Source organism: Antedon mediterranea, chromosome 5 (assembly GCF_964355755.1).
Source record: "Antedon mediterranea chromosome 5, ecAntMedi1.1, whole genome shotgun sequence".
Lineage (NCBI taxonomy): Eukaryota > Metazoa > Echinodermata > Crinoidea > Comatulida > Antedonidae > Antedon > Antedon mediterranea.
Window position 1 is genome coordinate 6,369,462 of NC_092674.1, and position 24,931 is coordinate 6,394,392.

Consider the following 24,931-nt stretch of genomic DNA (forward strand, 5'->3'; position numbering starts at 1 on the left):
TTCTGACTTTATGTATAAAGTACCGTATATTGTTGGGTATACAGTATGCCCACCCACTACTTTATTTTTGATTTCACAAACAGGCATAACCCCAGGTATAGTCCCAGTATTGACTTTAGATCTGGATTTATGCCGCTTTTTAGCAAGTTCAGATGAGTTTACCAATCATTTTTTCCCTTAACCAGGGTCTCCCAGGGTATAGTCCCATCCCCTAAAATAAGCCCAATTTTGTGTTCTAGTGTTGTGGGATTATACCAGAGTACATACGGTGATGGTATAAAATAAAAAATATCAAAGTGAATATTTACCCATACTTTCATGAGAAAATACATAAACTCTGTTAATAGTCCTTAAGGAAAGCGTGTTGTTTTTTAAAGCACTCGTCTACAACAACAAAATCAAGCATGAAATTAATCAATTAATTATGTAAATCTTAATTATAAATATAGTCAGCATTCAGTAAACCTCTGTCCACACTATCAAACTAGATTGACAAAAAAAGGGTGATGTCCCAAATATGGTATTGATATGCCCAAATATGGTAGTGATATTTGGGCACATCACATTTTTTTGTCACATATTTCTCTCATGTCTCATACAGCGCATAGAGGTTTCATAACATCCAGAATATTATTATTATATGGGTGAAATTATTTCTAAATTACTAGAAAATTGCTGAGAACCACCAACTTGAATTTTATTATTAAAATCTATCTACACCATCAAACTAGTTTGACAAAAAAGTGTAATGTGTCCAAACATGGTAGTGATACGCCCAAATATGGTAGTGATATGACATATATAGGCACATCACATAAAGTTTGATGGTGTAGACAGGGCTTCAGTTATAGTCAACTAAATAACCACTAACCGCTTGCTGCACGTCTACATCTCTCATTGCACCAACTGGAATAACCTTTTTGCTAAAGGATGTCTGAAAATAAAGAAGATCAATAAAATTAATCTCAAGGCTATCTCTGACCATTTTCCTTGATCACACTACAATATTAAAAGATTACAAGATAACTTTATTGTCCAACAATTGAAAATTGCTTTTCCCTGCCGAAACCTCATTTTTAACAATGTTAAGACGGTATAGTAAAAACTGAAAATATGGTAAAAATAATGTAAAACAAGAGGGGATGATCGCCACAGAGCGGCGCTCTCACGATGAGACATAGAACACAGAAGGGCTGTTAAGAAAAAACTATGTAGTTTTGAAAGATACTATTATATAAATTTTATCTTTGTGTTTTATATGATCAACCTGTAATTGGTGCATTGCAATGTTGCTTGAAGAATTAATAAAGAAAACAAAAGTTTGCTACTATTACAGTTAAAAAAGAACAAACAACTGTTATACCTTCTTTTCATTTTCATAGTACCGCAAGGATTTTCCATCGAATTTCACAAATCTTTTCTGAACACCTCTGTTACCTTGTTTTCTGTAAGAAAAAATGTCATTTAGAGACAGTGACTTTTGAGTATTGAATTTAATATAATTATAGTTTCTTATTATATTCAAAATAAAATTCAATTTTTTATTTTTAATGATAGTGTAGATTATAACAATGATATGATGAGTTTTATGATAATGATGACATTGTGTAACTACACAATAAAATAATATAGATAATTAAAACTTACCCTCCTTGTTTTGAAAGAATTCCAGATTTTTCATTGGTCTAAAAAAATCAAATTCAATTTAATTAAAATTAAACAGTACTAAATCTATATACAAAAAGAAATGATGACAGTGGTGCATTGGAATGTTCCCACATGGTTGCGGATTATTCAATTATGATACAGGGGTGTTAAAAAGCACTTTTAACTTTCATATCTAAAAGCCCTCCATCTGGAGAGCATGGGCTATGGTTTATCCAGGTAAGCCAAGATATAGTCACCAGATTTATCAAAATCAAATTAAACTTAATTATGCATAACTGGTATATACATAATTTTTCCGCATAATAGATAGTTAATGGTTTACACATGATTTGGATTTAATATATTAAATTATGAAGATGACCGCACCACTTACCAGATTTCAAATAGAAACCAAATTTGATAAGGTAAACAAACACTTGAATACATTACATTTTAAAGTCTTTTGAAGTTATATTGAGAACAAGGATATCTTTTATTAATTTTGTCTAAATCCTTGTCTACACTATCAAATTTTAAATTTTGTTCTGTATCTTTTTGCTTGCAACAGAAACTGCCCCTAATTTACTGTACCTTAAGTCTACACTATCAAACTTGATGTGACAAAAACATGTGATGTGCCCATTGACATGGTGATGTCATATCACTACCATATTTAAGCATATCACTTTTTGGGCACATCACATTTTTTGTCAAACTAGTTTAGACAGAGCTTAATAGTCGTTTGCTTACTGTTGATTTTCCGTCTAGAGTCTCTTGGAAACGTTTCAATGTTCCTTCCTAGAAGAAAAGAAATGGAAAATATAATAGGATATGTACAACACACACATCCAACCGGCAAGAAAATCACCACTAGAAATGGTTTTGCTGAGAAAACCGTTCTTTTGAATTTTTTTCAGCAGAAACAGGCCCATAGGTTCTAGAAGAAACACCTGTTATAGGGACTAAGTCTTTCATTTATGTTTTTATTTTTTTCCACAATATTTTATGGTCCATCCATCATTAGGGACCCTCACAAAAAACAGCACGATGAGACATAAACATGTAACAATAAAAATTAAATTGAAATAAATAAAATTTATAAAGATAAACAAAATAAAATAAAGGAAAAAAAAATTAGAATAACAAATTAAATGAATGACAGCTTCGTTTACAATAATATAATACTCAATCGAATTCAAAACAAATTACCAAAGGTGCATGTTGTACCCATTGCTGTATAAACTAAGCATTGTCTACATTATCAAACTTTATGTGACAAAAAAATGTGAACCCATATATGGACATGACAAATTCATATCACTACCATATTGGGCATATCACTACCATATTTAGGCACATCCCACTAGTTTGATAGTGTAGACAGAGCTTAAAAAGAATCGTGTGAGAAAGAAAGTGGGTGGATTTTGGCAAAAAGTAGGAGTTCATTCCAAAGAGGGGATGCAATGAAAGGAAAGAAAATGAAATGTTTGTTGAAAGTTAAATAACAAATGTGTTAAAATAACCATAAAAACCTGACTGATGTATGAAAATTAATTATACAACCCATGATATTATATTATGACCCTTGTTTCACCAAAAACTAACACATTAACAATTGATTTTATATATTGATGAAATTTATTAACAATGGTGTTAATATACTAATAAAAAAATTACTGACGTATTGTATAATATATTATCCATATCACCCATAATAATAACAACCCTATTTTGGTAAAGATTTACATTATGTTTCTTTAAAAAATTCTTCATATCACTACCATATTTGGGCATATCACTACCATATTTGGGCATATCACTACCATATTTGGGCATATCACTACCATATTTGGGCATATCACTACCATATTTATCACTCTTTCTTTCTTAAGATACAGTATAATGGTGGTGCTGATGCATTTAATACTTTTTTTCCTTTACTTATATTTATTAAATAAGTGTTTTTATATAACACCTAAATAAATTCCTGTCATTTGATTGGATGCACTATTAAACGGCTGTCGCCTTGTTGAAATTCAAATTCAAAAAAACATTTATTTGTTCAACAATGGCATTATACAGTATAATATATAGATGTGTACATAAATGAAAACATTAGTAATAAGCCATCATTTGGGGTCTTCTCTAGAAGAAATCAAGTTTCATCATTCACCTCATACCATTATTTGTACCATACACTCATAAACATTCAGTATTTGTATAATATTGTTTAGCACAAAGCTATACATCTAGAAATCCCTAAATATTTTTAGACAACAAAGTTTAAGTATAATATAGGCTACTTTAAAAATTAAAAACGCTTTGTCGTGGTAAGTTGATTTAATTTACTAAAGTACTAATGCATTTTATCTGAATAAATCTGTATTGGCATTTCAAAGGGAATTTAAAACAGTACACTATAGTTATTTTTAGATTATGGATTCATAATAGAACCCGGAATAGTCACTATTATTTGGTTGTGATTCAAAACATATTAGCAGGTTAATTTTCATAAATTATGATTAGGTAAATAAATAATAACTATCTTTTAAAGAAGTTAATAATAAAACAAAATCTGAAATAAAACTGAAAACTTGAAGAAAATCAACAGCTCTAATAGCATGCATCACTAAACAATGGTAGTTTCAATTCATCTGTTTTTCTTTTAAACTTTTGTTATAAATACAATTGATGTAATCACTACTAGTTAAAATTGGTGATTTCAATTCACAAAATCACGAATACAAAATGGAAATATTTCCTATCAAGTGTAATTGCTAAACAGCTAACAGTGTACAACAAAGGGGAAAAGTTTCTTGGTACAAGGTGGAACAAACTATGTAAAGAAGAACCATTCACCTCACCAAGAAATAACAAATCCTGTTATGTTGTCGTCATTGATATTGGCAACCTTTCGTTTACACAACACTGTTGCACAAAGAAGCTATTATGTCTAACAGCCATTCTGAGCATGCTCATTATGTTTAGCATGCTCTGAATGACTTATTGACCACATAGTATTATAGGGTCTGTCGGGAAAATGAAATGTCACTAACTGTTTTGGAGCAATAAAAAATGTATTATTATTTATATATACTGTACACTTATTATTTATTCATTACTTATTATTCCAACACATACACTTCTAAGACTTCTAACAAGACCCAAACTATCGAATGACCTCCCTATAAAAATAAAACTTCCTGAATCTTTAGTTACTTTTTAGAAGTTACTAAAACACTATATACTTAATAATCTTCACTACTACTAGTGCCAAGCTTTTGCTTCTAATGAGGGTTATTACAATGAATTGATTAAAGGTGGAAATAATTATGATAAAACAATAAATAAGTAAACAAAGGGGGAAAACCAGTTGTTGGAATTTTTAAATAGAACAAGCCAAAGTAATACATAATAATAATACTTTCAGGATATGACATGACATCAATATAAATAAACAAATAATAGTGAACTGTTTATGAACATATTGTGCACATTTCAAAAAATCCTTGAAAAAAGCTGATGTAGTTTCCTTTAAAAAATAATTAACTATTCTAAAATGATCTTACTAATTTTGATTCAGCGAAATGAATTATTTTAGAAACATTTGGTCAAATTTACTGATGGCCCTTAAGCTACATTGGTTTTACCATTTTTCGAATTCAGTGCGAACAAGGCTATATAGATGATTAAAAACGTTCATCTGGTTTGAAGATACGATATTTTTAAAATCTATTTTGACAAACCAAAATTAAATGAAATGAGCACTGAAACTGTCAGTCAGGTCAGTAACTAATTGTGGTTTGTCAAAATAGATTTTTAAAATAAGGCTATTATATAGAGTATTCATGATTCACTTTACATTTTGATTATTAAATCCACTACCAAACTTTTCAATATGCAAGTTATACAAAATTTACCCAAACCGCTGCTATACAACGAATGATAAAAAATAAAGAAATAATTCTAATTACAGGTTAGAAAAAAAGTGAACCAATGTATGAAATGACAAAAGATACCGAAAGTGACATTCGTTAAATGTGACATAAATATAAATGACAATGTTAAAAAAGAACCCAGTGAAACCTAAACCAAAGAAAGTCGAATAGTAAAAATGATCAAGTTATAGTGTAGTTCACAGTGAATTTAGAAACGAGTAAAGGAACAGGTTATAAAGACCAGTACAGTAATACAAATATCTGTTATAGACCGCACAACAAGTCAACGAATCCAAATGTTTTGGTGTAAATTAGTGTGCATAAACAAAGGAAACAAATGACATCCCGATAGTAGATGACAAGTTAGTTGAACTTTGAAATAATCACAAACATTCAATTAAAATATAAGACAATGAAGAAAAACAGTGATCACCCGATGACAATGCTTGAAAGCGACAGAATACGATTACGGTGACATATCTTTTACTCACGTCCATAACTCGGAGGTCTGAACATACTTTGAGGCCTTCTATTGTATTGATAAAATTTTTCACTGGCCTAAGGATAGCCTTCATTGACGGAGACTAGAGAAAATAATTCACAATCAATTGTTAGAAAAAAATCTTATCTTTGATCAACATGGGCAAAAAATGGTCATTGACAAACAGGGTTTATTAAATATTTAAACATTTTATTCAAATATCTATTTCATTTTTTTAGTAAAACTACTATTGGGCCAAAATCTAAAATAAAAATAGAGGGCTATAACAAATCACTCATGCATGTAACTATTAAAGCAAACACATTCATCCAAGAAAGAACTTGATTAAGAAAATACTCATTTTTTAGCAAAATATTGCCTTTTATTAAATTTTTTTCTTAGCTGATGAAACCTAGATTATCTTAAATTTTGTGACGTTCGGGCAAGAATAGTATTAGTTATAAGCTCAAAAGGAAGAGTCAAATTTAAATTGAAATAATCAATTGATTTTTATTTTTTACTTTAATTATAAATATTAAAGTTTTGTAGTAATATGATTCTTCTATAAATGTACTTAAGGTGAAGACATTTATTTATTGCTTTGGACACTTCCTCCTCCTACTCCATTGGGAAAATCCTGGCACCACCATTGTGGTGGGAATTTCCCTGTGTAGCATTACAGTACATATCAATTCTGAACAATGGAAGAAGCAAAATTGAAAAGTATATACAGAAGAACTGTAAGTGTATATTTCGTTTAGTATGAGAATATTATGAACAAAGGAATATATAAAAAAACAGGAGAAAATATATTTTTTTTAAGGGATATAAATACACGAAATATTAAGAATGAAAAGAAATCAGTTTCTGTTTTTAAGAAAGATTTAAGTGAAATGTATGAAATGCTGTATAATAAAGAATAGCATATGAACAGAGAATGATGAAGACAATATATTCTGTATGAAGAATGTAATTTTATTTTGTTAAGATGTTGTAGGCTAGCCGATTATAGAAATAGTTTCAGTGCTAACAACCTTTCATTATCACGACGCTCCATGCAACTGACATGGAACTAAAAAAAAAAACGTTAAAAGAAATTACAAAAGTTTTTGGTCTTGAACTAGTATACATTAGGATAACCATTTCATTTATCTTTGATAACAACATTTTTTTTAATCCAATTAAATGATGCTATGATCAATAAGAACAATAAAATCAATTGATTGGACGCATGAAAATATTATTTTCATCAAAGGCAGCATAAATGGTTGTTCTATAGTTCTAGTATGAAAACTTTTATAATTTCTTTTGTTTTATGTACAGTAAGAAAATGCATATCTATCTAGTTATCGTCGATCGTTATCGTCCTAGTGTGAATGGTCTTAATTGACCCAATAACTGCATTTTTGCATGGTGTATGTGGAAGTGGAATTGGCTACATTACGATTTTTTTGATCATTATGTTATTATATTATTTAGGCATATTGAATCCTTCATTACTTTTGTTCACTGATTTCATAACAATTAGAAAATTCTTTTTATTATAATAATATGTATATTTTGTTATATGATCTCTAAATATCACCATCACTTCTAAAGCTCTGTCTACACTAGCAAACCTTATTTGATAAAAAAAATGTGATGTGCCCATATATGGACATGATGATGTCATATCACTACCATATTTAGGCATATCACCATCATATTTGTGGACATCACACTTTTTTTGGTCAAACTACAGTAGTTCGATAGTGTAGACAGAACTAAAGAAGTAAATGGGTGGGTTACTTTCAATGACTAAAGTAAACAATGAACTATTGTGGTACTACAGCAAGATACGGCTTATACTATCAGTGGTAACGCCACAGGGAAAGGTAGAGAAAAAATATAGTACTCCAGCCTCTCCTTTAAGTTATGGTAAATATAGGGATTTTCCCTACTTACAGTAATATATAGATAGACTAGAATACTAAAATATACAGTATCTATATTCAATCTTTGTTAATTTGATTTGCACATGTATTGCACTTTGTTAGGAGATAATATACAGAGTACATAGTTCACATCATATGTGGTGACTTTTTTTTTCAAGCCACTTCCTGGTTCTACAAAAACGACTGTGCATTTAATTTTTTTTTCATTTGTAATATAAATATTTTACAAAAAAAACCCAATTTAATTATTATTCTTTTTAGACTAGATCAGTCAATCTGAAATAGTTTAGGTGGTTATGAAATAACATTTACCACATGAAATGAAAGAGTATGTTCTACTATGTACAGTATACTAACTAAGACGGCATCCCTATCAAGGGCATCCCCATCAAGAGAGCACCCCTATCAAGGGCATCCCCATCAAGAGAGCACCCCTATCAAGGGCATCCCCATCAAGAGAGCACCCCTATCAAGGGCATCCCCATCAAGAGAGCACCCCTATCAAGGGCATCCCCATCAAGAGAGCACCCCTATCGAGAGGGTACCCAATAAAGAAGGAACCTCAAAAGGGCACCCCTATCAAGAGGGCACCCCAATATCAAGAGGGTACCCAATCAAGAGGGCACCCTATCAAGACAACACTTTCCTGTGAAATAAATTAGATGAATTTATATGTTTTAACACTATGGTCAACCTCTATTCAAAAAGGACACCTCTATCAAGGGACACAATCTCGGGTTCCAAGGTGTTCCTACTCTGGTTCTTAAAATACAAGATACAAAAGAAAAACATACCCGAATTGGCTTAGTACTTGGATTATGAGGAGGATATTCGTCTACACTTTCACTTGAAGACATGTCATCATCGGAAGCTGTGGGGGATTGGGGTGGTGGCCCCTCTGGTAAGGGTGGCGGGTGAATGTCCGGCTCATCTGAAAGAACACTATAGACACCATCATCATTTACAATTTCTGGAAGGTCTGCAGGCAATTTCAAATCTGCATTACTTGGCCAAAGGGTATCATATGGCTCTTCTGAGTCGTGGTTAAAATTCCTCCCATCATCTCCATTCATATTAATTCCAGATAATCTTGGTTGGCCTGGGTTACTTGGAATTTGAATAGTGGAATATTCTTCAGAGTCGTCCGCAAATTTCGAACAAATGTTATTATCGGGTAATAGAACAGGTAATGGGGGGAGATCAAAGGGATCAAAGTCACTAGGTTCATGCGGATGGTCATCTGGCGGTGGAGCTACGATGAACGATGGTGGCCTACTTGGTTTTCTTGGTGGTAGAACTGGCACATCCTGTATAGAAGGTTTTGGAACTGGTATATCCTGTATAGGGGGTTTTGGAAATGGCACTTCCTGTATAGGAGGTTTTGGAACTGGTCTTATAGACAAATCAATTGCTGAATTATGAGGTGGAGCCCCGTCACTGATTGGTCTCTCTGGTAATTGTGGCGCTATTTCTGATGACACGAAATGGGTATTTCGTTCTGCATTACCATTAATCGGATCACTTTTTGGTTTTCGAGGTCGAGGTACTGGTCTTGGTGTTGTTGATATGGGATACATAGTTACTGGGCGAGTTGATCTTGGTATGGGTACAGGTCTAGGCTTTGAATTTTGTACTGGTTTTTGTGGTTCTACCGGTCTTTCTGGAGGTCGTGGTGGAATTTGAAGTACAACTCTAGGTGGAATTTGGGGCGGTGGAAGTTTAGGTGGTGGAAGTTGGGGTGGTGGTAGTTGGGGTGGTGGTAGTTGGGGTGGTGGAAGTTGGGGTGGTGGAAGTTGGGATGGTGGTAGTTGGGGTGGTGGTAGTTGGGGTGGAGGAATTTGGGGTGGTGCAAAGTCTTGCGGAGTAACTTCATCATCAAAAAGTATCAGATTATTACTATCAATAGGTTGGTCAGTATGCAATCTTTCTTTAAATTCTGATTCCGGTCGACATGTCAATATTCTCTGTCTATGACCTCTCATGTCTATACCCATCTCTTTTAGAGTGTTGTCATCTAACTGCTGTAGTTGTTTAACTGTGGACAGCATATACATTTCAAACAAATCAACATATTCATCCAACTTGATTAATTTTAGCCACTCTGTCACTGATGTAGCCGCTGAAACAAATTCCATTTTTGTTTTTTTCTAGTTTTTTAGTTAAAGTGATGATACATTAGTCATAACATGGTACCTAAAAAAGAAAAGAAAAATGATTAAGAATGTTTTAAACTTAACAGTTAAATGATGCCGTAAATCATCACATCATATTTTGGGACACGTCCCTCATTAGGGGACATTCCTACTAAGGAGACTTTGTGGAAATTGTTTTCTGTGTCAGTCTAGCCCTTCCTGATCTGTTAATAATAATATCTGAGTATAATGGGTAGGTTGAGTCTTGTATAATTGAATTAATTTTCTTAAGTGTAAAGCTTGGTTCCCACTAGAACGTAACGCAAGGACGTAAACGCAACGCAAGCGTTTTAACCAATGACAAGCGAAGTTATAGACAGTTAGAAATCACAATCGAATAAGCCATCGCTTGTGATTGGTTAAAACGCTTGCGTTGCGTTTACGTCCTTGCGTTACGTTCTAGTGGGAACCAAGCTTAAACATACTATCATCTAGAGATTTCACTTTGACACCGATAACTCTCCTTTTAACTCTATACTATTAATATTAGTAATTTGAAGATATCATTAAAAGTTCCTTGTAAACTTAGAGGAAATAGTTCATTTTATATAAAAAAAACAAAATTGGAGCAATATGAACAATCATGACCTTTATTTCCGGTAGAGCAATTTCCATTAAAAAAACACAGATACCATATCAGTTATATTCTGACGTATTGTGATGTTAATTTAATAGAGTTATTCAACCATTAAAGATATAAACCAGAGGTCAAAATAAATTCTTTTTTAATTTCAGTCTTTAAAGTAATCCTTTTACTAAAAAAAATAATGCAATTACATTGCTAAATATTATATATTTATAATATAAATATAAAGACGACCCAAGGGAGAATTATTACAGTAATCACTTTTTGATATCTATTTTCTACAGTCTATTAATAGTGTATTAAAAAAGCTGGATCCACCACCACTAATAAAAAAAATAAAAAACAATGTAATTATAAAAACAACAAAGTCCATGAAGGACTTATGAAAGTTGGAAAAGCTCTTCATCAGTAAAAGCAGCAATTTACCTAAAAAATGGCAAACCATTTGGTGTGTTTCAGAAAATGTATAGCAATTAAAAAACCATGTTAATACCTTTATTTATACACAACGCCGATGTTTCAGGTGCATTTTAACGACTAATTTAAAATGAACAATTGATATTAAAATCCAAAGGCAAATTACTGAGAAAACGACAATGCTGTGGCTATCATCAGTGGCTGGAGATATAGTACAAAATAGAATAATCACAAGGCTATTATCAAAACGATATAGTAAAAAAGCCAGAAAAATTTGCAGAGCTTTCTGGCAAAACTAGCCCTTCATCAGATCAGTGCAAGCTGATAATTATATATAATGTTGTCCTATATAGCTATAACTAATGTTTGTCTATTGATCAAATTCATGTCCTGTTTTTACAGTAAACAACACAAGAAATACTGTAATGAAGGAACCATTGAATGACCTAAATACCACATACTTCCAGTTAACCAAGTATTGTCTGGAGTGGTGGTTCCTCCATGACAGTTGACACAGAAGGAATCCATTTAGGATAAATGAATCCGGAATGGAACTTGACATTTGATTCTTCTGTAGTATTTCTTCTAAAGATAAAGAGTGTGTGTCACTATATTTTTATATTAAATATCCTTTTTCCTGGTTCTCTCATAATATCCAAGCGCTTCTTCAAATAGTAAATTTAAAAAAATGGAATTTTTTCCACACTATATTCCACTTCACTTGGAATCAAGGTAAGTGGTGTGCCGCAAGAAATTTGACCACTGTGGAGCAGTGGTTAGAGCATTAGACTAGCAATCAGCAAGGTTGTGGGAGGTCACTGCAGTGACTGAGTTTTTGAGCAAGATTCTTTATCCACCTTCTTTCTCCTCACCCAGGTGACAAAAATTGGTATCCGTATTTGATAAGGAGTGGCTTATTATCAACAGACATGAATACAGTGGGGTCTGGCCCAAATGAATGAAGATGGGCAACACGGCTCTTAGCAAATAGGCTTCAGTTTTGACTTTACCTATACCTTTTACCCATATATATCATACAGTATGTATACACTATCAAACTTTATGTGACAAAAAAAATGTGATGTGCCCATAATATGGATGATGTCATATCACTACCATGTTTGGGCATATCACTTCCATATTTGAGGATAGCACACTTTTTTGTCTAACTAGTTTGATAGTTTAGACAGAGCTTAAAAAAAGATTCAAAAGCTCTAGGAAACAAGAACAACATACTAAAACCCTTACAAAGTAAATAAATTACTTTTATTATGCAAAGCAGCATTTAGGATATGATCATTCACTAAACAAACACAAAACTTGTTCCTTGAAATCATTATTCGTTTATTTCATACACATCCAACAGAGAGTAACTCACCAATTACAGGATGGATAAACTATTTAATAATTTATCGTGCTTATAAAATAAAAATTTATATATTTTTCTCTCAAAATTTATGAAAAGTTTAAGGGAATTCCTACACATACATGGATCTGAATTAAAACCACTGAAACAATAGGAAACAATGAATTGGTATTAGCTCTGTCTAGACTATCAGACAAGTTTGACAACAAAAGGTGATGTACCCAAATATGGTGGTGATATGACCAAATATGGTAGTGATATAACATCATCATGTCCATATTTGGGCATATCACTTTTTTTGTCACATAAAGTTTTATAGTATATATTTGAAAAATATTGAATTGATTTTAATATTGTACAGTAGTTTCATGAATAGGCAAATTGTTATTTTTAGGATTTTTTAGTTTTTATTATAATTTCTAATAACGTCCCTGAAAGGATGTTTAATTATTGAATTTCTTAGAAAAATTCTCACATGACTGTTTTTATGATTTAAAGACATTTTTAAAAAACAAAAAAGATAGTGGTTTAGGTTTTATTACTTTAGTGTCTAAAAATAAATAATTTTTGATAAATGGCTACAGTACAGCAGCATGTTAACATGGTGTGAAAATCACAAGTTCTGTTTGCATATTAGGAAGATTTTTATTTATGATTTTACATGACATTTCAGATTGTTAATCTTAAGAGTAGACAGAATACTGTAGGTTCTAGGACTAGCTGGCTGGCACATACACTGATGCAGCCACAAAAAAATTACGCCGTGGCTAAAGATAAGGTACCGTATTCTAACTTCTGTTTACTAAAGGTACGGTAAAATTGCATTACGTCATAATCAGCCAATGGGGTGCTGGTACGTGTGTGACGTCATCGTATAAGGACTTGGGATTTTTTTTTCATATCGCGTCTGTTGTTGGTTGTATATATGTAGAGAATTCCTATCGGCGGCGCCAGGCTGCGTGGATGTGTGTGCGCTGCAGATGAGGGTTTTATTTTTATTCCAAATGGCTTATTTAGGCCTATATTTTTTTAAAACTTTGTTTACAATGGTGACCATAAACCACAAGCAAATGCGGACAATAAAGGGGCCCTTAAATACTATGATTTAGACAGCAGTGTAGCCCCAGGGCTGACGAGTCACAGAAATCAGCGCACACATATGCAGCTGGCCCCAGCCTGGCATCGCTTTCCCTACACAAACAAACTCATATAATGAGGTTATACATAGTACGTAGTAAGTAGGCCTAGGCCTCTTTTAAAACGGTTTTCTGTAATTTTCTAGAATTAAAATCAACATGGCTTTTCAATAATAATAACAGACGTAGGCTACATTTAGTTTTTGTCACACACGACGGCGATAATAGCGATAAATAAATTATAAAGAAAATGCGGTTGATCACTGTTTTCGCCATGGAAGTATACCTCTATGGTTTTCGCGATATGAAAAAAATCCACAAAGTCCTTATACGATGACGTCACACACACGTACCAGCACCCCATTGGCTGGTTATGACGTAATGCAATTTTACCGTATCTTTAGTAAACAGAAGTTAGAATACGGTACCGTATCTTTAGCCACAGCGAAAAACATTAAGTGGTGGCGATTTTTGCAGGATAGCAACAATCTCTGTTGAAGCCACTGGGTACGTCTCTCTGAAAAAGTGATCAGGTTGAAACCGTACCAACCATACTGGTGGCTATGGCCCTAACGTATTTGTTGGCGCTTGCCTACTGATAATCATGGATAAAGTGTGAAAATGTAGTGTAGCGCTGTTAGGTGAATCTCCATCATTGAACTAGTACTAATAATCTATACTTTCCTTATTAAAAAAAAAAATGTTATAAATAATATAAAAAATACAATTCAAAAAAACTGCATTGAATAATTGTTTTAAAACAATTGTTTATTAAGAAAATGAGCAAACTATTCAACATATAATTACAATATTCCTTTAGAATAATGCCTTTTTGTTGAATGGTTTAATTTAAGCTACAAACAGTACAATACAGGAGGCGGCTATGGTGGTAGTGAGAAACAAATATCCTGTATGTCTGTATGTATCATGGGGCTAGGCCGTACAGCCTACACACTAAGTACAGACTTAAAACATAGTTTTTAACAGTGTTTTATTCATTAAATTATATCAAAATACCTTCACCATACTTACCAGATTTTGTAGAACAAGTAGACAAAAAAGTCTATATGACATTGAACTGGTTTAAAATTCCAGGGCCATAAACAATTTTTTGGCTACCTTTTTACGTGCTACTGGGACTTCTGTCCAGGAAGTTTGATAACTTTCCTGGATCTCTCGCTGTTCGTATTTGTGTTACCTACTTCCGCCTCAGATATTGCATTGTGTACTGTCAAGGGTTTTAGCTCTTATAAGTGTTTATCAATTGACTGAGAACTGTCGATAAAAAACCGAATACTTCCGAATACTGCCGATACATTTTTTGTTGTTTAATATACATAATTTAAATTAATAATATTATAAGCTATTTTCATGTAAAATGTAATAATAAAAACACATTTTCGTTCTGTTTGACGTACGTGTAATTCGCTGTATTGTGCGTCTGCATTATAGAGCGTACAGAAAGTGCGTAACGGAAACGCGTCTAAGCGCGCGTGTTACGCATTTCCTCAATGCGCTTACCGTCTCTAGAGTAGAATCAAAATTAAGTGCCACCGATCGGACTGCGATAATTTAAATGGGTTTGGAGTTTATTTCATTTTATTCTTAAAATAAATGTATATAAATAATAAAATGATAATTCTCTTTCTTTCTGAAATGTAAATTTATTATAAATTATATATTAATATTGATATCAATAAAAATTAAACTGAAAATAATCCAAGAAAAAAACACTTTCAATTTATTCTTCTTTAATTTATAAAGAAAAAAACGAAACAAATTAAACAATACATTTTTAAAAATAAGCTGTCATTGTCTTCTATAATTTCAGTATTTTAACTAGTTTTAGAACTGACTAGCGCCATCAATAGATTATGTATGCTTCGATAATGTATTTTATTTTACAATTACTGTAACTCGAAATGACATAAATAAATCAATATAATTTTAAGAAAATTTGTATGAATATTAATCGATTTTTTCTATTGTTATTGACAAGACAAACGCAATTATTTTATTTAAAAGATGTTGGCATTACATACGAATTATTTAAGCGAAATTAAATCCCAGTACCAAAATAGAGGGCGCATGTACTTTGTTTTTCTATTTTATCGTTTTCTTTGTCGTAATTTTGGCTAGACTGACCCGATTTGATGCTCAGAAAAAGGTACGCACGCCCTGAATATCACTTTAAATATTACTTTAGTAGTTAATTATTCATAATTTAGTATTACAGGATGTAAATTAAATTCTTTAGGGATAAACGATTCCGGATTAAATTTAATTGAGATTTACTATTGATTTAAGAAAAGTATTTTTTTCCAGTACAAGGTGGATGTGGGCACGTCCTAATGCTTGTTGGACGAGTTCTTTTGTTACCTTTCCCCATTCATCTTTTTTTTACGGTCAGCCTCAATAAGGCGACAGGTTCCAAATGACAGAACAATATAATTACCTACACAACACGAACTCCGTTATTAAAAACACAATAATTGCCGGATACATCATTTATAAATAATGTACTAAAAAATGATTTTGATTTCGTTTTTTACTGCACAAGTTTTATTATTATGGATGGATGGATGAATTATCCACTCACTATGCATCCAGCACGCACGGCGGCCGTGAGCAAGGTGTGTAATTACACACAGTGGGCAGTAAATTCTTGTCGGGTCTCCAGACAGCTTTAGAATACATTTTAGGCCTTTTAGTTTCGTGATAGTATTTTTATTTATTTTGACTGTTTTAGAATTATCTTTATTCCACTAATTAACCATAAATGTTTTCGTCAACATTTCAGACCCAGACAGATGGATGATGTGTCAACTCTTTATTTAGTCGATAATTTCAATCATAAAATAAAATGTTATTGTAATATATTAACATTTTTATTAAAAACAAACACGAATTTATAAATGTGTTTAAATTTTATTATTTATACAATTTTTTTGATCTAAAGATTGAGAAATAAGAAGAAAGAATCTCAAATCAGAATATTTTATGTACATTTAGAGGTCCCAACTGGAAAATAAAAAGAAATATTAGAAAAATTATAAAGCAGGGCTAAACTATAGAGGGTGCTATCATTTAACAAAATACATTCAAACATAGAGGGTGCTATTTTATGGGTGTTAGGCTGTTAGTAGTATGTCAGGCGCTTTCAAAGCATGGTTATGCTGATTGTGGAAAATGTGTAAACAGAATCACTTGAAATAGCTAGAGTAGACATTAACTTAATTTGTAGCTATAGCTTTTTGATTGATGAATGTAATTTTTTTTTGTTTTCTCTTTCAGTAGGGCCACTCTAAGTATGTAAGTGCATCTTCAAAATGGACGTTGGCAGCATTCAGACTATGGTCACTTTAGATCATGTATGGAGTCCATCTGCCGACATCCAAAGCACTTATGTACCTATGACATTTACGTTTGAAGATGGTGTGCAGAGTGAGGTAGAGATTGCAACAGACCGGCCAAAACATGATTTAATTAACCAGGCCAGAAGTTCAATCCTAGCAAATAGTCATTCGTTGTTGAATAATTTATTTCTGGACCAAGGGACATCTGCGCCGCAAAAGACACCTGCGCCACAAAAGACACTATGTGATAAGCAATTGATTAAAAAGGAAAGTCTTGAAAAGAAACTGAATAATAACAAGAAAGAAGTATCGGTGCCGAAGAATAAAGAGGTGAATCGGGTAACGCAAAAATCCAGGCTTAGCTGTAAGGTGGTTCAAAAGAAGGAAACCAAACAGTCGGATGTTGTTGAAAACATCACTAGTAGAGATGAAAATCTAATTCATTGCATGCTATGCCAAGCGTCGTTCAACGATGTTGTTTCTTTGGAAACACACATCTCCAACAACCACAAAGTTTCGTATTATTACTGTTCACAGTGCAGAAGTACATTCCAAGACGTCAAGTCTTTAGTTGATCATTCTCCAGACCATGTTCTGGAGCAAATGCTTCGTTTTATCAAGTCTCATAGAATTGGTTGTAGCATATGCTGGCAGGGTACTTCTGACTTCAAAACCTTGACAGATCATGTTAATAAAGCTCATGACTTAAACGTGTTCTGTTGTTCCTCTTGCCAATTCTTATGTTTGGATTCTGATGATCTTGCTAAACATGAACAAACTCATTACTCAGGATCCTCAAAAGAATCCTCTAAGTTTAGTTCTCTTGCCACGGTGTGCAATTGTAAAGTTTGTGGTTTGGAACTGGAGACTAGAGAAGATGTCACACAGCACATGAAGATGCATAAATCTGGAAACATGTATGTTTGTGAGTTTTGCGGAGAATGCTTTTGTGCACGACAAAAAGTTATCCAACATCGACGAGTTCACACTGGGGACAAACCTTTCCGTTGCAAACTTTGTCATTTCTCTTGCAACCGTAAAGACAATTTAAAAGGTCATTTAAGAAGAATTCATTCGCATGCCGAGAAACCACTTTCTAAAAAACCAAGAAAAGACAATAATAATGTAAATATTAAAGATGCTCACACAGACATTGCAACTATCAATTTAGAAAAATCTGTTTTAGTTGAAATTCACTCTGATAAAGTTTCTTCAAACATTTGCCAAGAGAACAAAAATGTTAAACAGTCTACAAATCACTCTTTCTTCTGTGCTGATAAATCTTTAAAAGAATTAGAATCTTCCCTTGTGCCGACAATCCAGAGATCAGTAATTCCTGATACTTCCAGCAGTCCCGTCAAAACATCTTTGAACGGCAATGAATGCTCTTTATTGACTGGCAGTGACTTGGACAAGGCGGCAGTAGATTTAGGTAAGCTTCCATCTTCCATGCTTCTTACTGGGTCTGAATATGATGCACTTGTGCCATATTCAATGCCATCGTCCTCCGATCTTGATGAACCTTCCAAAAAAAGACAAAGACTCTCAACAAAGATTGGCAGTGAAATCAGTCCAGCACTCTTCATTAGAGGACCACCAGAAAAACTTCTTAATGGCAACAATGTTTCGTACCATTCTGGGTTATCACAAAGTAGTTCCGACGCAACTAGAAGAGATGGAAGCATGTTTATGATATCACCAGACAAGATTTTCCAGTCAAGTCCAAGCCATCAATCTTGCAGCAGTAACTTGATTGCTACTACCTTTCCAGAATCGTGCTCTAGCTCACCCTCACGTAATCCATTTCTGAATGAAGGAATCTCTAGCGTACTTGATGAAGAATACTCCGAGTATTTTGCAGAATTTTCTGATCAAGGTGATTTCTTACAGTCATTGGGCCTTGTGAAAGAAGGAGCCATCCCTGAAATTCCAGAGGCAAAGTTATCACCACCTCGAGAAAGAAATATTTATCTGGAATTTGTACAGAGTCTTGAAGCAGAAGGAAAGAAAGATATTAAGAAACCAATCAAATTGAAAGGGTTCTCCCATTATGAATCAACTTGTTATAAATGTAAAGCAGAATTTGATTCAAAGCAAGGGTTAAAAGAACATTTGCACGGTTATAAAGAGAATGGTAGATTCCCCTGCGATATTTGTAACTACCCGCTGAAAGAGTTGCGCAAGTTGATGGAACATCGACGAAGTCACACCGGTGAAAAACCATATAAGTGCAATCAGTGTGATTTTAAATGTTCCAGAAGAGACAATCTTGCTGTCCACATGAAAAAGCACACTAAATAAAGTTTTCTATCTTGTTTATATCCTTTGCAGTTATTAACTTATTTCTTAAGACTTAAGACGTTCAGTCGCTATTCATTCCCACTGCACTCCAATTTTAAAGATGGAGTCATTTTTTAGTTTTTTTTATTTTGGAAAAGTGTCCTATGGTGGATGGCATTTTTCTGAGTGAATGTTTAATTTACATAATACCTCATGATATTTTTGTTCCATTATTAAAATAATCTCTTAAAATAATCTGTTTTGGTATCTACTGTATAATACAGATATTGGTCTGATACATGTGTTTGTTGATTTCAAAGACATGTTAGGAACCATGGCAAACTATTCTACTATTTAGCAAGCTTTTATGTTTAATCTTACACAAACACTGTGTGTTGCGCAGTGACTGTCTCATAAACCTATTCATTGGGGAAAAAAAATAAAACATACATCATTGTAAGAAAAATTATGTAATTTCTGCAGTAACTGCAGTAAAATAAATTTGACATAATCCCTTATTTTATTATTGCTCAGGATATCCAATATATTTGCTGACCAGGAATAGCTCGTTTGAAATTGGGTATCAATTTTGTTGTTGAAGATGAACAAACAGATCAAAAACATAAAAATATATTATAATAGCAGTTGAAATTTTTAAAAAATAAACATTTTTTTGTATAGTTGAAACTTTGGATTCAAATTTATTTTGAAAATGACGTAATTGAATAGTTTCTATTTGGGCAACTAAGATTATTTGTTCTTTATTGAAAAACGTTCTGCTCATGTGCTTCCTATAATAATAATAATTAATAAATAATTACATATTTCTTCCCATTATTATTATTAAACATGATAATGATAAATAATTGTAATGATTGTTGTGCATATTCATCAGTATTAGGCTTTCTTGGTGAAATGTATTATACATAAATAACTGCTGCTATTTTATGATACATTAAAGTCTTCCTTAAAATTCCTTCTGTAAGTAATCAGCTTATAGTTGTTGCACCCATATTTAATAATTTTAATATCAATAATAATTAGAATTATTGCTTTCTTTATGTGGACATTGTAAATGAACTTCTTTTTTTTTACAATAATATGTACCGTAATTTGTTATCATTTTATTATGATTTTAAATTGTTTGTACACTTGTTAATGTATGATAGGTTATGATTATTTCGTAAATAGGATTATTTATTAGGGAGGTTATTTCTTATTTTTAGTAGAAATTTGCATTTCATTTGCATAAACTTTTTGTAATAACTTCAGAAAGGTATATTTTGTACAGTTTTTTGTTAAGCGTGGTTCCCACTAGCGACGCAACGCAAGGACGTAACGCAACGCAAGTGAATGGACCAATCACAAGCGATGGCTTATTTGCTTGTGATTGCTAACTGTCTATAACTTCGCTTGTCATTGGTTAAAACGCTTGCGTTGCGTTTACGTCCTTGCGTTACGTTCTAGTGGGAACCAAGCTTTAGTGTAAGGCAAACTATTGCGATAAATTGTTATTGTGTTTTGGCATACAGTTTGTAAGGTTTGGTACACAGTACGAAAAACTTGGATGGACAGTGATTGAGAGATAGGTGTAAACACTTCTTCACAAGAGAATTTGGGTCACAAACAGTTTTTCAAAACAAAAATCTTGCGTTTAAAAAAAAATTTCCTAATAGAACAATAATCAGTTGGGAACAAATAATGTACCCTTTGTAAAAATGGGGGGTGGGGGGTTTTACTGTTTCACACAAAATAGGAGTAAAAAAATACACACAAGTTTGTGTCCTCTTGAAATTATTGGGAGAAATATATAGATATTCTGAATCACAAAAGAATGTCACTAATGGATATATTACAGTTAGTTCTCTCATTATGTGGGTGGATTTAAAGTGTGCTTAAATCTAGTAATCTACCAACACCACCACTGACCTTTGACCCTTGCTGATGCCCTATAGCACATAATATACGAATATGATTTGCTTATTGTGATTGGATCGTGAGCAGATGTCTTATCTGTATATAATTATGATATTTATTCATCATTAAAGCTAAAACAATTGTCACAGTGGATCTTTGCGGCATATTGGTCACAATTGTCACAATAAAATACCATGCATATTTAATTTATAACTGTAAATATTTTTAAAAGCTTTTTTTTTATTATAAAAAGTAGATTGTTTCTATATTGTCTTTTGTTAAAGATCAAATATGTCAGTAATATTATTATTTAATAATTGATAAATGCCCCTTTTTTACACAGATCAAGATTTTTTTGTTACAACCACTTTTTTACTTTGTAAATTATGTGTACTTTAATTTATATTTGCATTATTAAATATTAATGCACATTTATTTTTGGTATTGGCAGTTTAGGCCATTTTCGTGATACAATATTCTAAAATAGGACCAGCAATAAAACTGGCAAACTTTCAGTATTATGCAGATTTCAAAATGGATACATTAAAAACATATAACTATATGTACCCCCCCTAAAAAAATGGAAACTTTCTCAAATTTATATGAAAATACTGTACTTAAATCAACTCCAAATTTAAATGCATTTTATGCAAAATAATCTATTTAATAATATTGGTCAAATATTTAAGGTCTCTGTTAAAGGTAGTAAATATATTTTGAAAAACTCAATATTATTGTCCTTTAATAGTATAGGATATATTCATCTCTTTTTTGTTTAAATTATATTTATTTATTTTCAAATATGCTATATGTAATTGTAATGTATTTTTTTAGTTGCCAAAACAATGTTTTTTACAGTAAATTATAATAATTTATTATTTTGCCAATGCTTTATATATCATTCACTAATGGTTGAATACCTGTATAAATAATCCCACCTTTACTATCTACAACATAAATCTTGAACTTATTTTTCTTGATGTGTATACTATTGAGATTAAGCCCATTGGGGCTTATATTTGAGTACACATCAATAATTATGTATAAATGTTTCCATGGGACAATAAAATAATTTCATATTGTGTTAAAATAACTATATTTAAGTGTGAATAATTATTGCATTGAAACACATTTGGAAATCAATTTGAAATGTATCAAAACAGTTATGTTTAATTAACATACTTCCAACAAGCTAATTTTAAGTGTGTTCGGAAAGCAGTACAATCATGCTCAGAGTATTGTACAGTAAATGATAAATGCAATATTATGCTTCTGTTTAAAATATGAATACTTAGCTTCTATATTTGAATAGAAAAATTGAAACTCCATAAAAAAAATCGTCATCGTATTTAAAATGTGCTAGACAGTACTGAATTCTTTTAAATGTGTATATAATATCGATGTATAATTTCCCATAAGTAAGGGACTAGTGACGCAAGTCCCAGGTGGACTTGCCCAAAACTGATTGCCAGTTCTGGTGATACAGCCTTTTAGAACAAATGAATTGTATACAGTTAGTTATTGATATGTGGGTTGGTGACATATTTGTTCATACTATATACAGCATCGTTGTATTTATTGTTGTGGCTGTACTATGGTGGTCAACAGGGTTAAAACAAATGATAATTTACTGTATACAGTATCAATCTCCCATTTCCATACATGGCTGTCATAGTTTAGTTTGAATAAGTTTACGATTAAGGATATTGGTACAATATATGTTTATGTAATGCTAAGCCTGGTCATAGGGGCATACCGGTAGGTATGTCCCATTAAACACAGGCATCTACAACTTGAACATATTGTAATACTGTAGGTCATCATTGAGGAACTAGTTGTAAACCCGCCCACTCATTTTGTCTAGTATAAAGACTTCCTCTATCAGGTTTCAGGCAATTTTGTGTCGGGGAAGGAGGATGGAGTTTACACCACCAATAAGCCAATTTTATGTTTGTCTATTATATTCCAAGGTGTGCACAATAACTAGTGTGAATAATCTTTACAAACTTTTTCATTAATTTTCAACTTAAATATGCAATTTCAGTTGATAAACCTTTGAATAATAAGATCCTAAAAAGGACATAGAAGATTAGTGTAAATAATGTGTTAATGTTAGAAAAATATTATTAGTAAAATCGCATGTATTGTAACAATAAGCAATAGAAAGTTACTGTATAAAAAGCATATGATCAATGTTAATATATTTCAGTAGTACAACAGTACCATATATGACTGAGTATAATCTCATGGGACTACACTCGGGCACAGTATAATATTAGTATCGTAATATGTAACTGCATGTCTAAACAGAGATACTTTTTATTTAAATTACTTAATTTTTTGTTATGTTTAATACAGCTTTTAAATACCTCATATAAAAAGTTTATGTACTGCTAAATGTGTAAAAGCACATTGTAAAATGGTGCATTTTTTTTTTATAGAATTCTATTTAAAGATACATATAATCTTTCGCTTTTTTTTTACATTTTAATTACGAACCTTTAGTTTTAATGACTTTATGAAAGGGAGTGTAATAATACTTGGGCCGACCCTAGCGGTCTTTAATTAGAAGTAATATTTAAATATAATCATATGAAGCTGATACAACTCTTAAAAAATCAAGTTTAGAAAAAGTATTAAGAAAATGTTAACGTTACTATGTAGCTTTTGTGCTCAACAGAAAAGAACAGATTTTAAATTTAAACTTCTGATCAAAAATTATTTCTTGGATAACTTCATCTGTTAAAACCATGTTGGAATTAAGAAAAATTGTGTGCTTAAATAGTTTTGTTTACACAACAAATTGTAATACTTTTTTGGTTGTTAATATGAAAATAGAAACAAGACAATCATTATCTAAACATTATTTTTGTAAAATTATGCGTCAAAATTGGGTGGCCCGCTTGATTCCGCCCCGAAAAATTAGCTTGTATTCATCGTCTTAAAATTGTGCTATGTGCTTATAATAGAACTCAGTTGCCAACTGTATTCAGATATAAACAATTATGTGCAATAATTTACTGATCCCTGCCTATTTGACAACGCTGTATTATAGTTGCTTTGTCTCCTGCCATTGGCCTAAAGGCTAAGATACATTAGTAACGCAATGTATTGAATACAGTAATTAACAAAAGCATTCAACCATGTACTTACTATATCCTAATAATTATGTAATATACTAGCTCTATTATTAGCAGAATCGCTATATTTTGTTTCCAATGTAAGTTTTTTCTCAAAAAGTCTTTGTTCAAAGACTATGAATTTTGGAAAATTAAACAAAAAGTTGATAAGCTGTGTTCCATAATCTATGGACCATGACCAAATGTACGCCATTAATAACAGATTGTAATGTGTAATGGTCACAATTTAAGGGTGCCAGTGTATAAGGACCGTACTGCCAGTTTTAACTGTAATTATATATTAGAAACAAAGTGCTAAACATTAATCAAGGAATGTACAGTAAACCAGATGTTTTTTTTATTATATTTGTGACATTTTGAAAAAGTATTATTTATGACCACCAAACATATATTTATATTATTTTTTTCTCCCTATTTAATACTTATTTTATAAAGAAACATGGTGTATGTCATTTTTGTGCAAACATTTTTTGTAGGCCATAATTTTGTATTTTAAAATTCCACCCATTCATTTGGCATCAGAAATTACTGGTTTCATGCA

The 24,931-nt window shown here is 32.0% G+C and overlaps 2 protein-coding genes across 4 annotated transcripts in view; one reads left to right on the forward strand and one right to left on the reverse strand.

Moving 5' to 3' along the window:
- The window catches only part of LOC140050131 (arf-GAP with Rho-GAP domain, ANK repeat and PH domain-containing protein 1-like), a 50,589-nt gene extending 35,679 nt beyond the window's left edge, over positions 1-14,910 (reverse strand). For 2 of the 3 annotated variants that reach the window (XM_072095181.1, XM_072095183.1), the window contains exons 1-8: positions 14,730-14,910; positions 8,795-10,193; positions 6,077-6,169; positions 2,398-2,445; positions 1,648-1,685; positions 1,364-1,445; positions 872-934; positions 309-384 (exon numbers count right to left, since the gene is read on the reverse strand). In XM_072095181.1, coding sequence (XP_071951282.1) covers positions 309-384; positions 872-934; positions 1,364-1,445; positions 1,648-1,685; positions 2,398-2,445; positions 6,077-6,169; positions 8,795-10,135 — 1,741 coding nt within the window. In that variant the 5' untranslated portion in view covers positions 10,136-10,193; positions 14,730-14,910. The remainder of the gene's footprint in view (positions 1-308; positions 385-871; positions 935-1,363; positions 1,446-1,647; positions 1,686-2,397; positions 2,446-6,076; positions 6,170-8,794; positions 10,194-14,729) is intronic. The other variant, XM_072095182.1, reaches the window with a different exon arrangement.
- Positions 14,911-15,840: 930 nt separating this feature from the next.
- LOC140049090 (uncharacterized) lies at positions 15,841-19,453 on the forward strand. The gene is made up of 2 exons (XM_072093915.1): positions 15,841-15,864; positions 16,992-19,453. Exon 2 carries the CDS (start codon positions 17,027-17,029, stop codon positions 19,352-19,354), a length of 2,328 nt encoding a protein of 775 aa, XP_071950016.1. The 5' UTR covers positions 15,841-15,864; positions 16,992-17,026; the 3' UTR covers positions 19,355-19,453.
- The last annotated feature ends 5,478 nt before the right edge of the window (positions 19,454-24,931 follow it).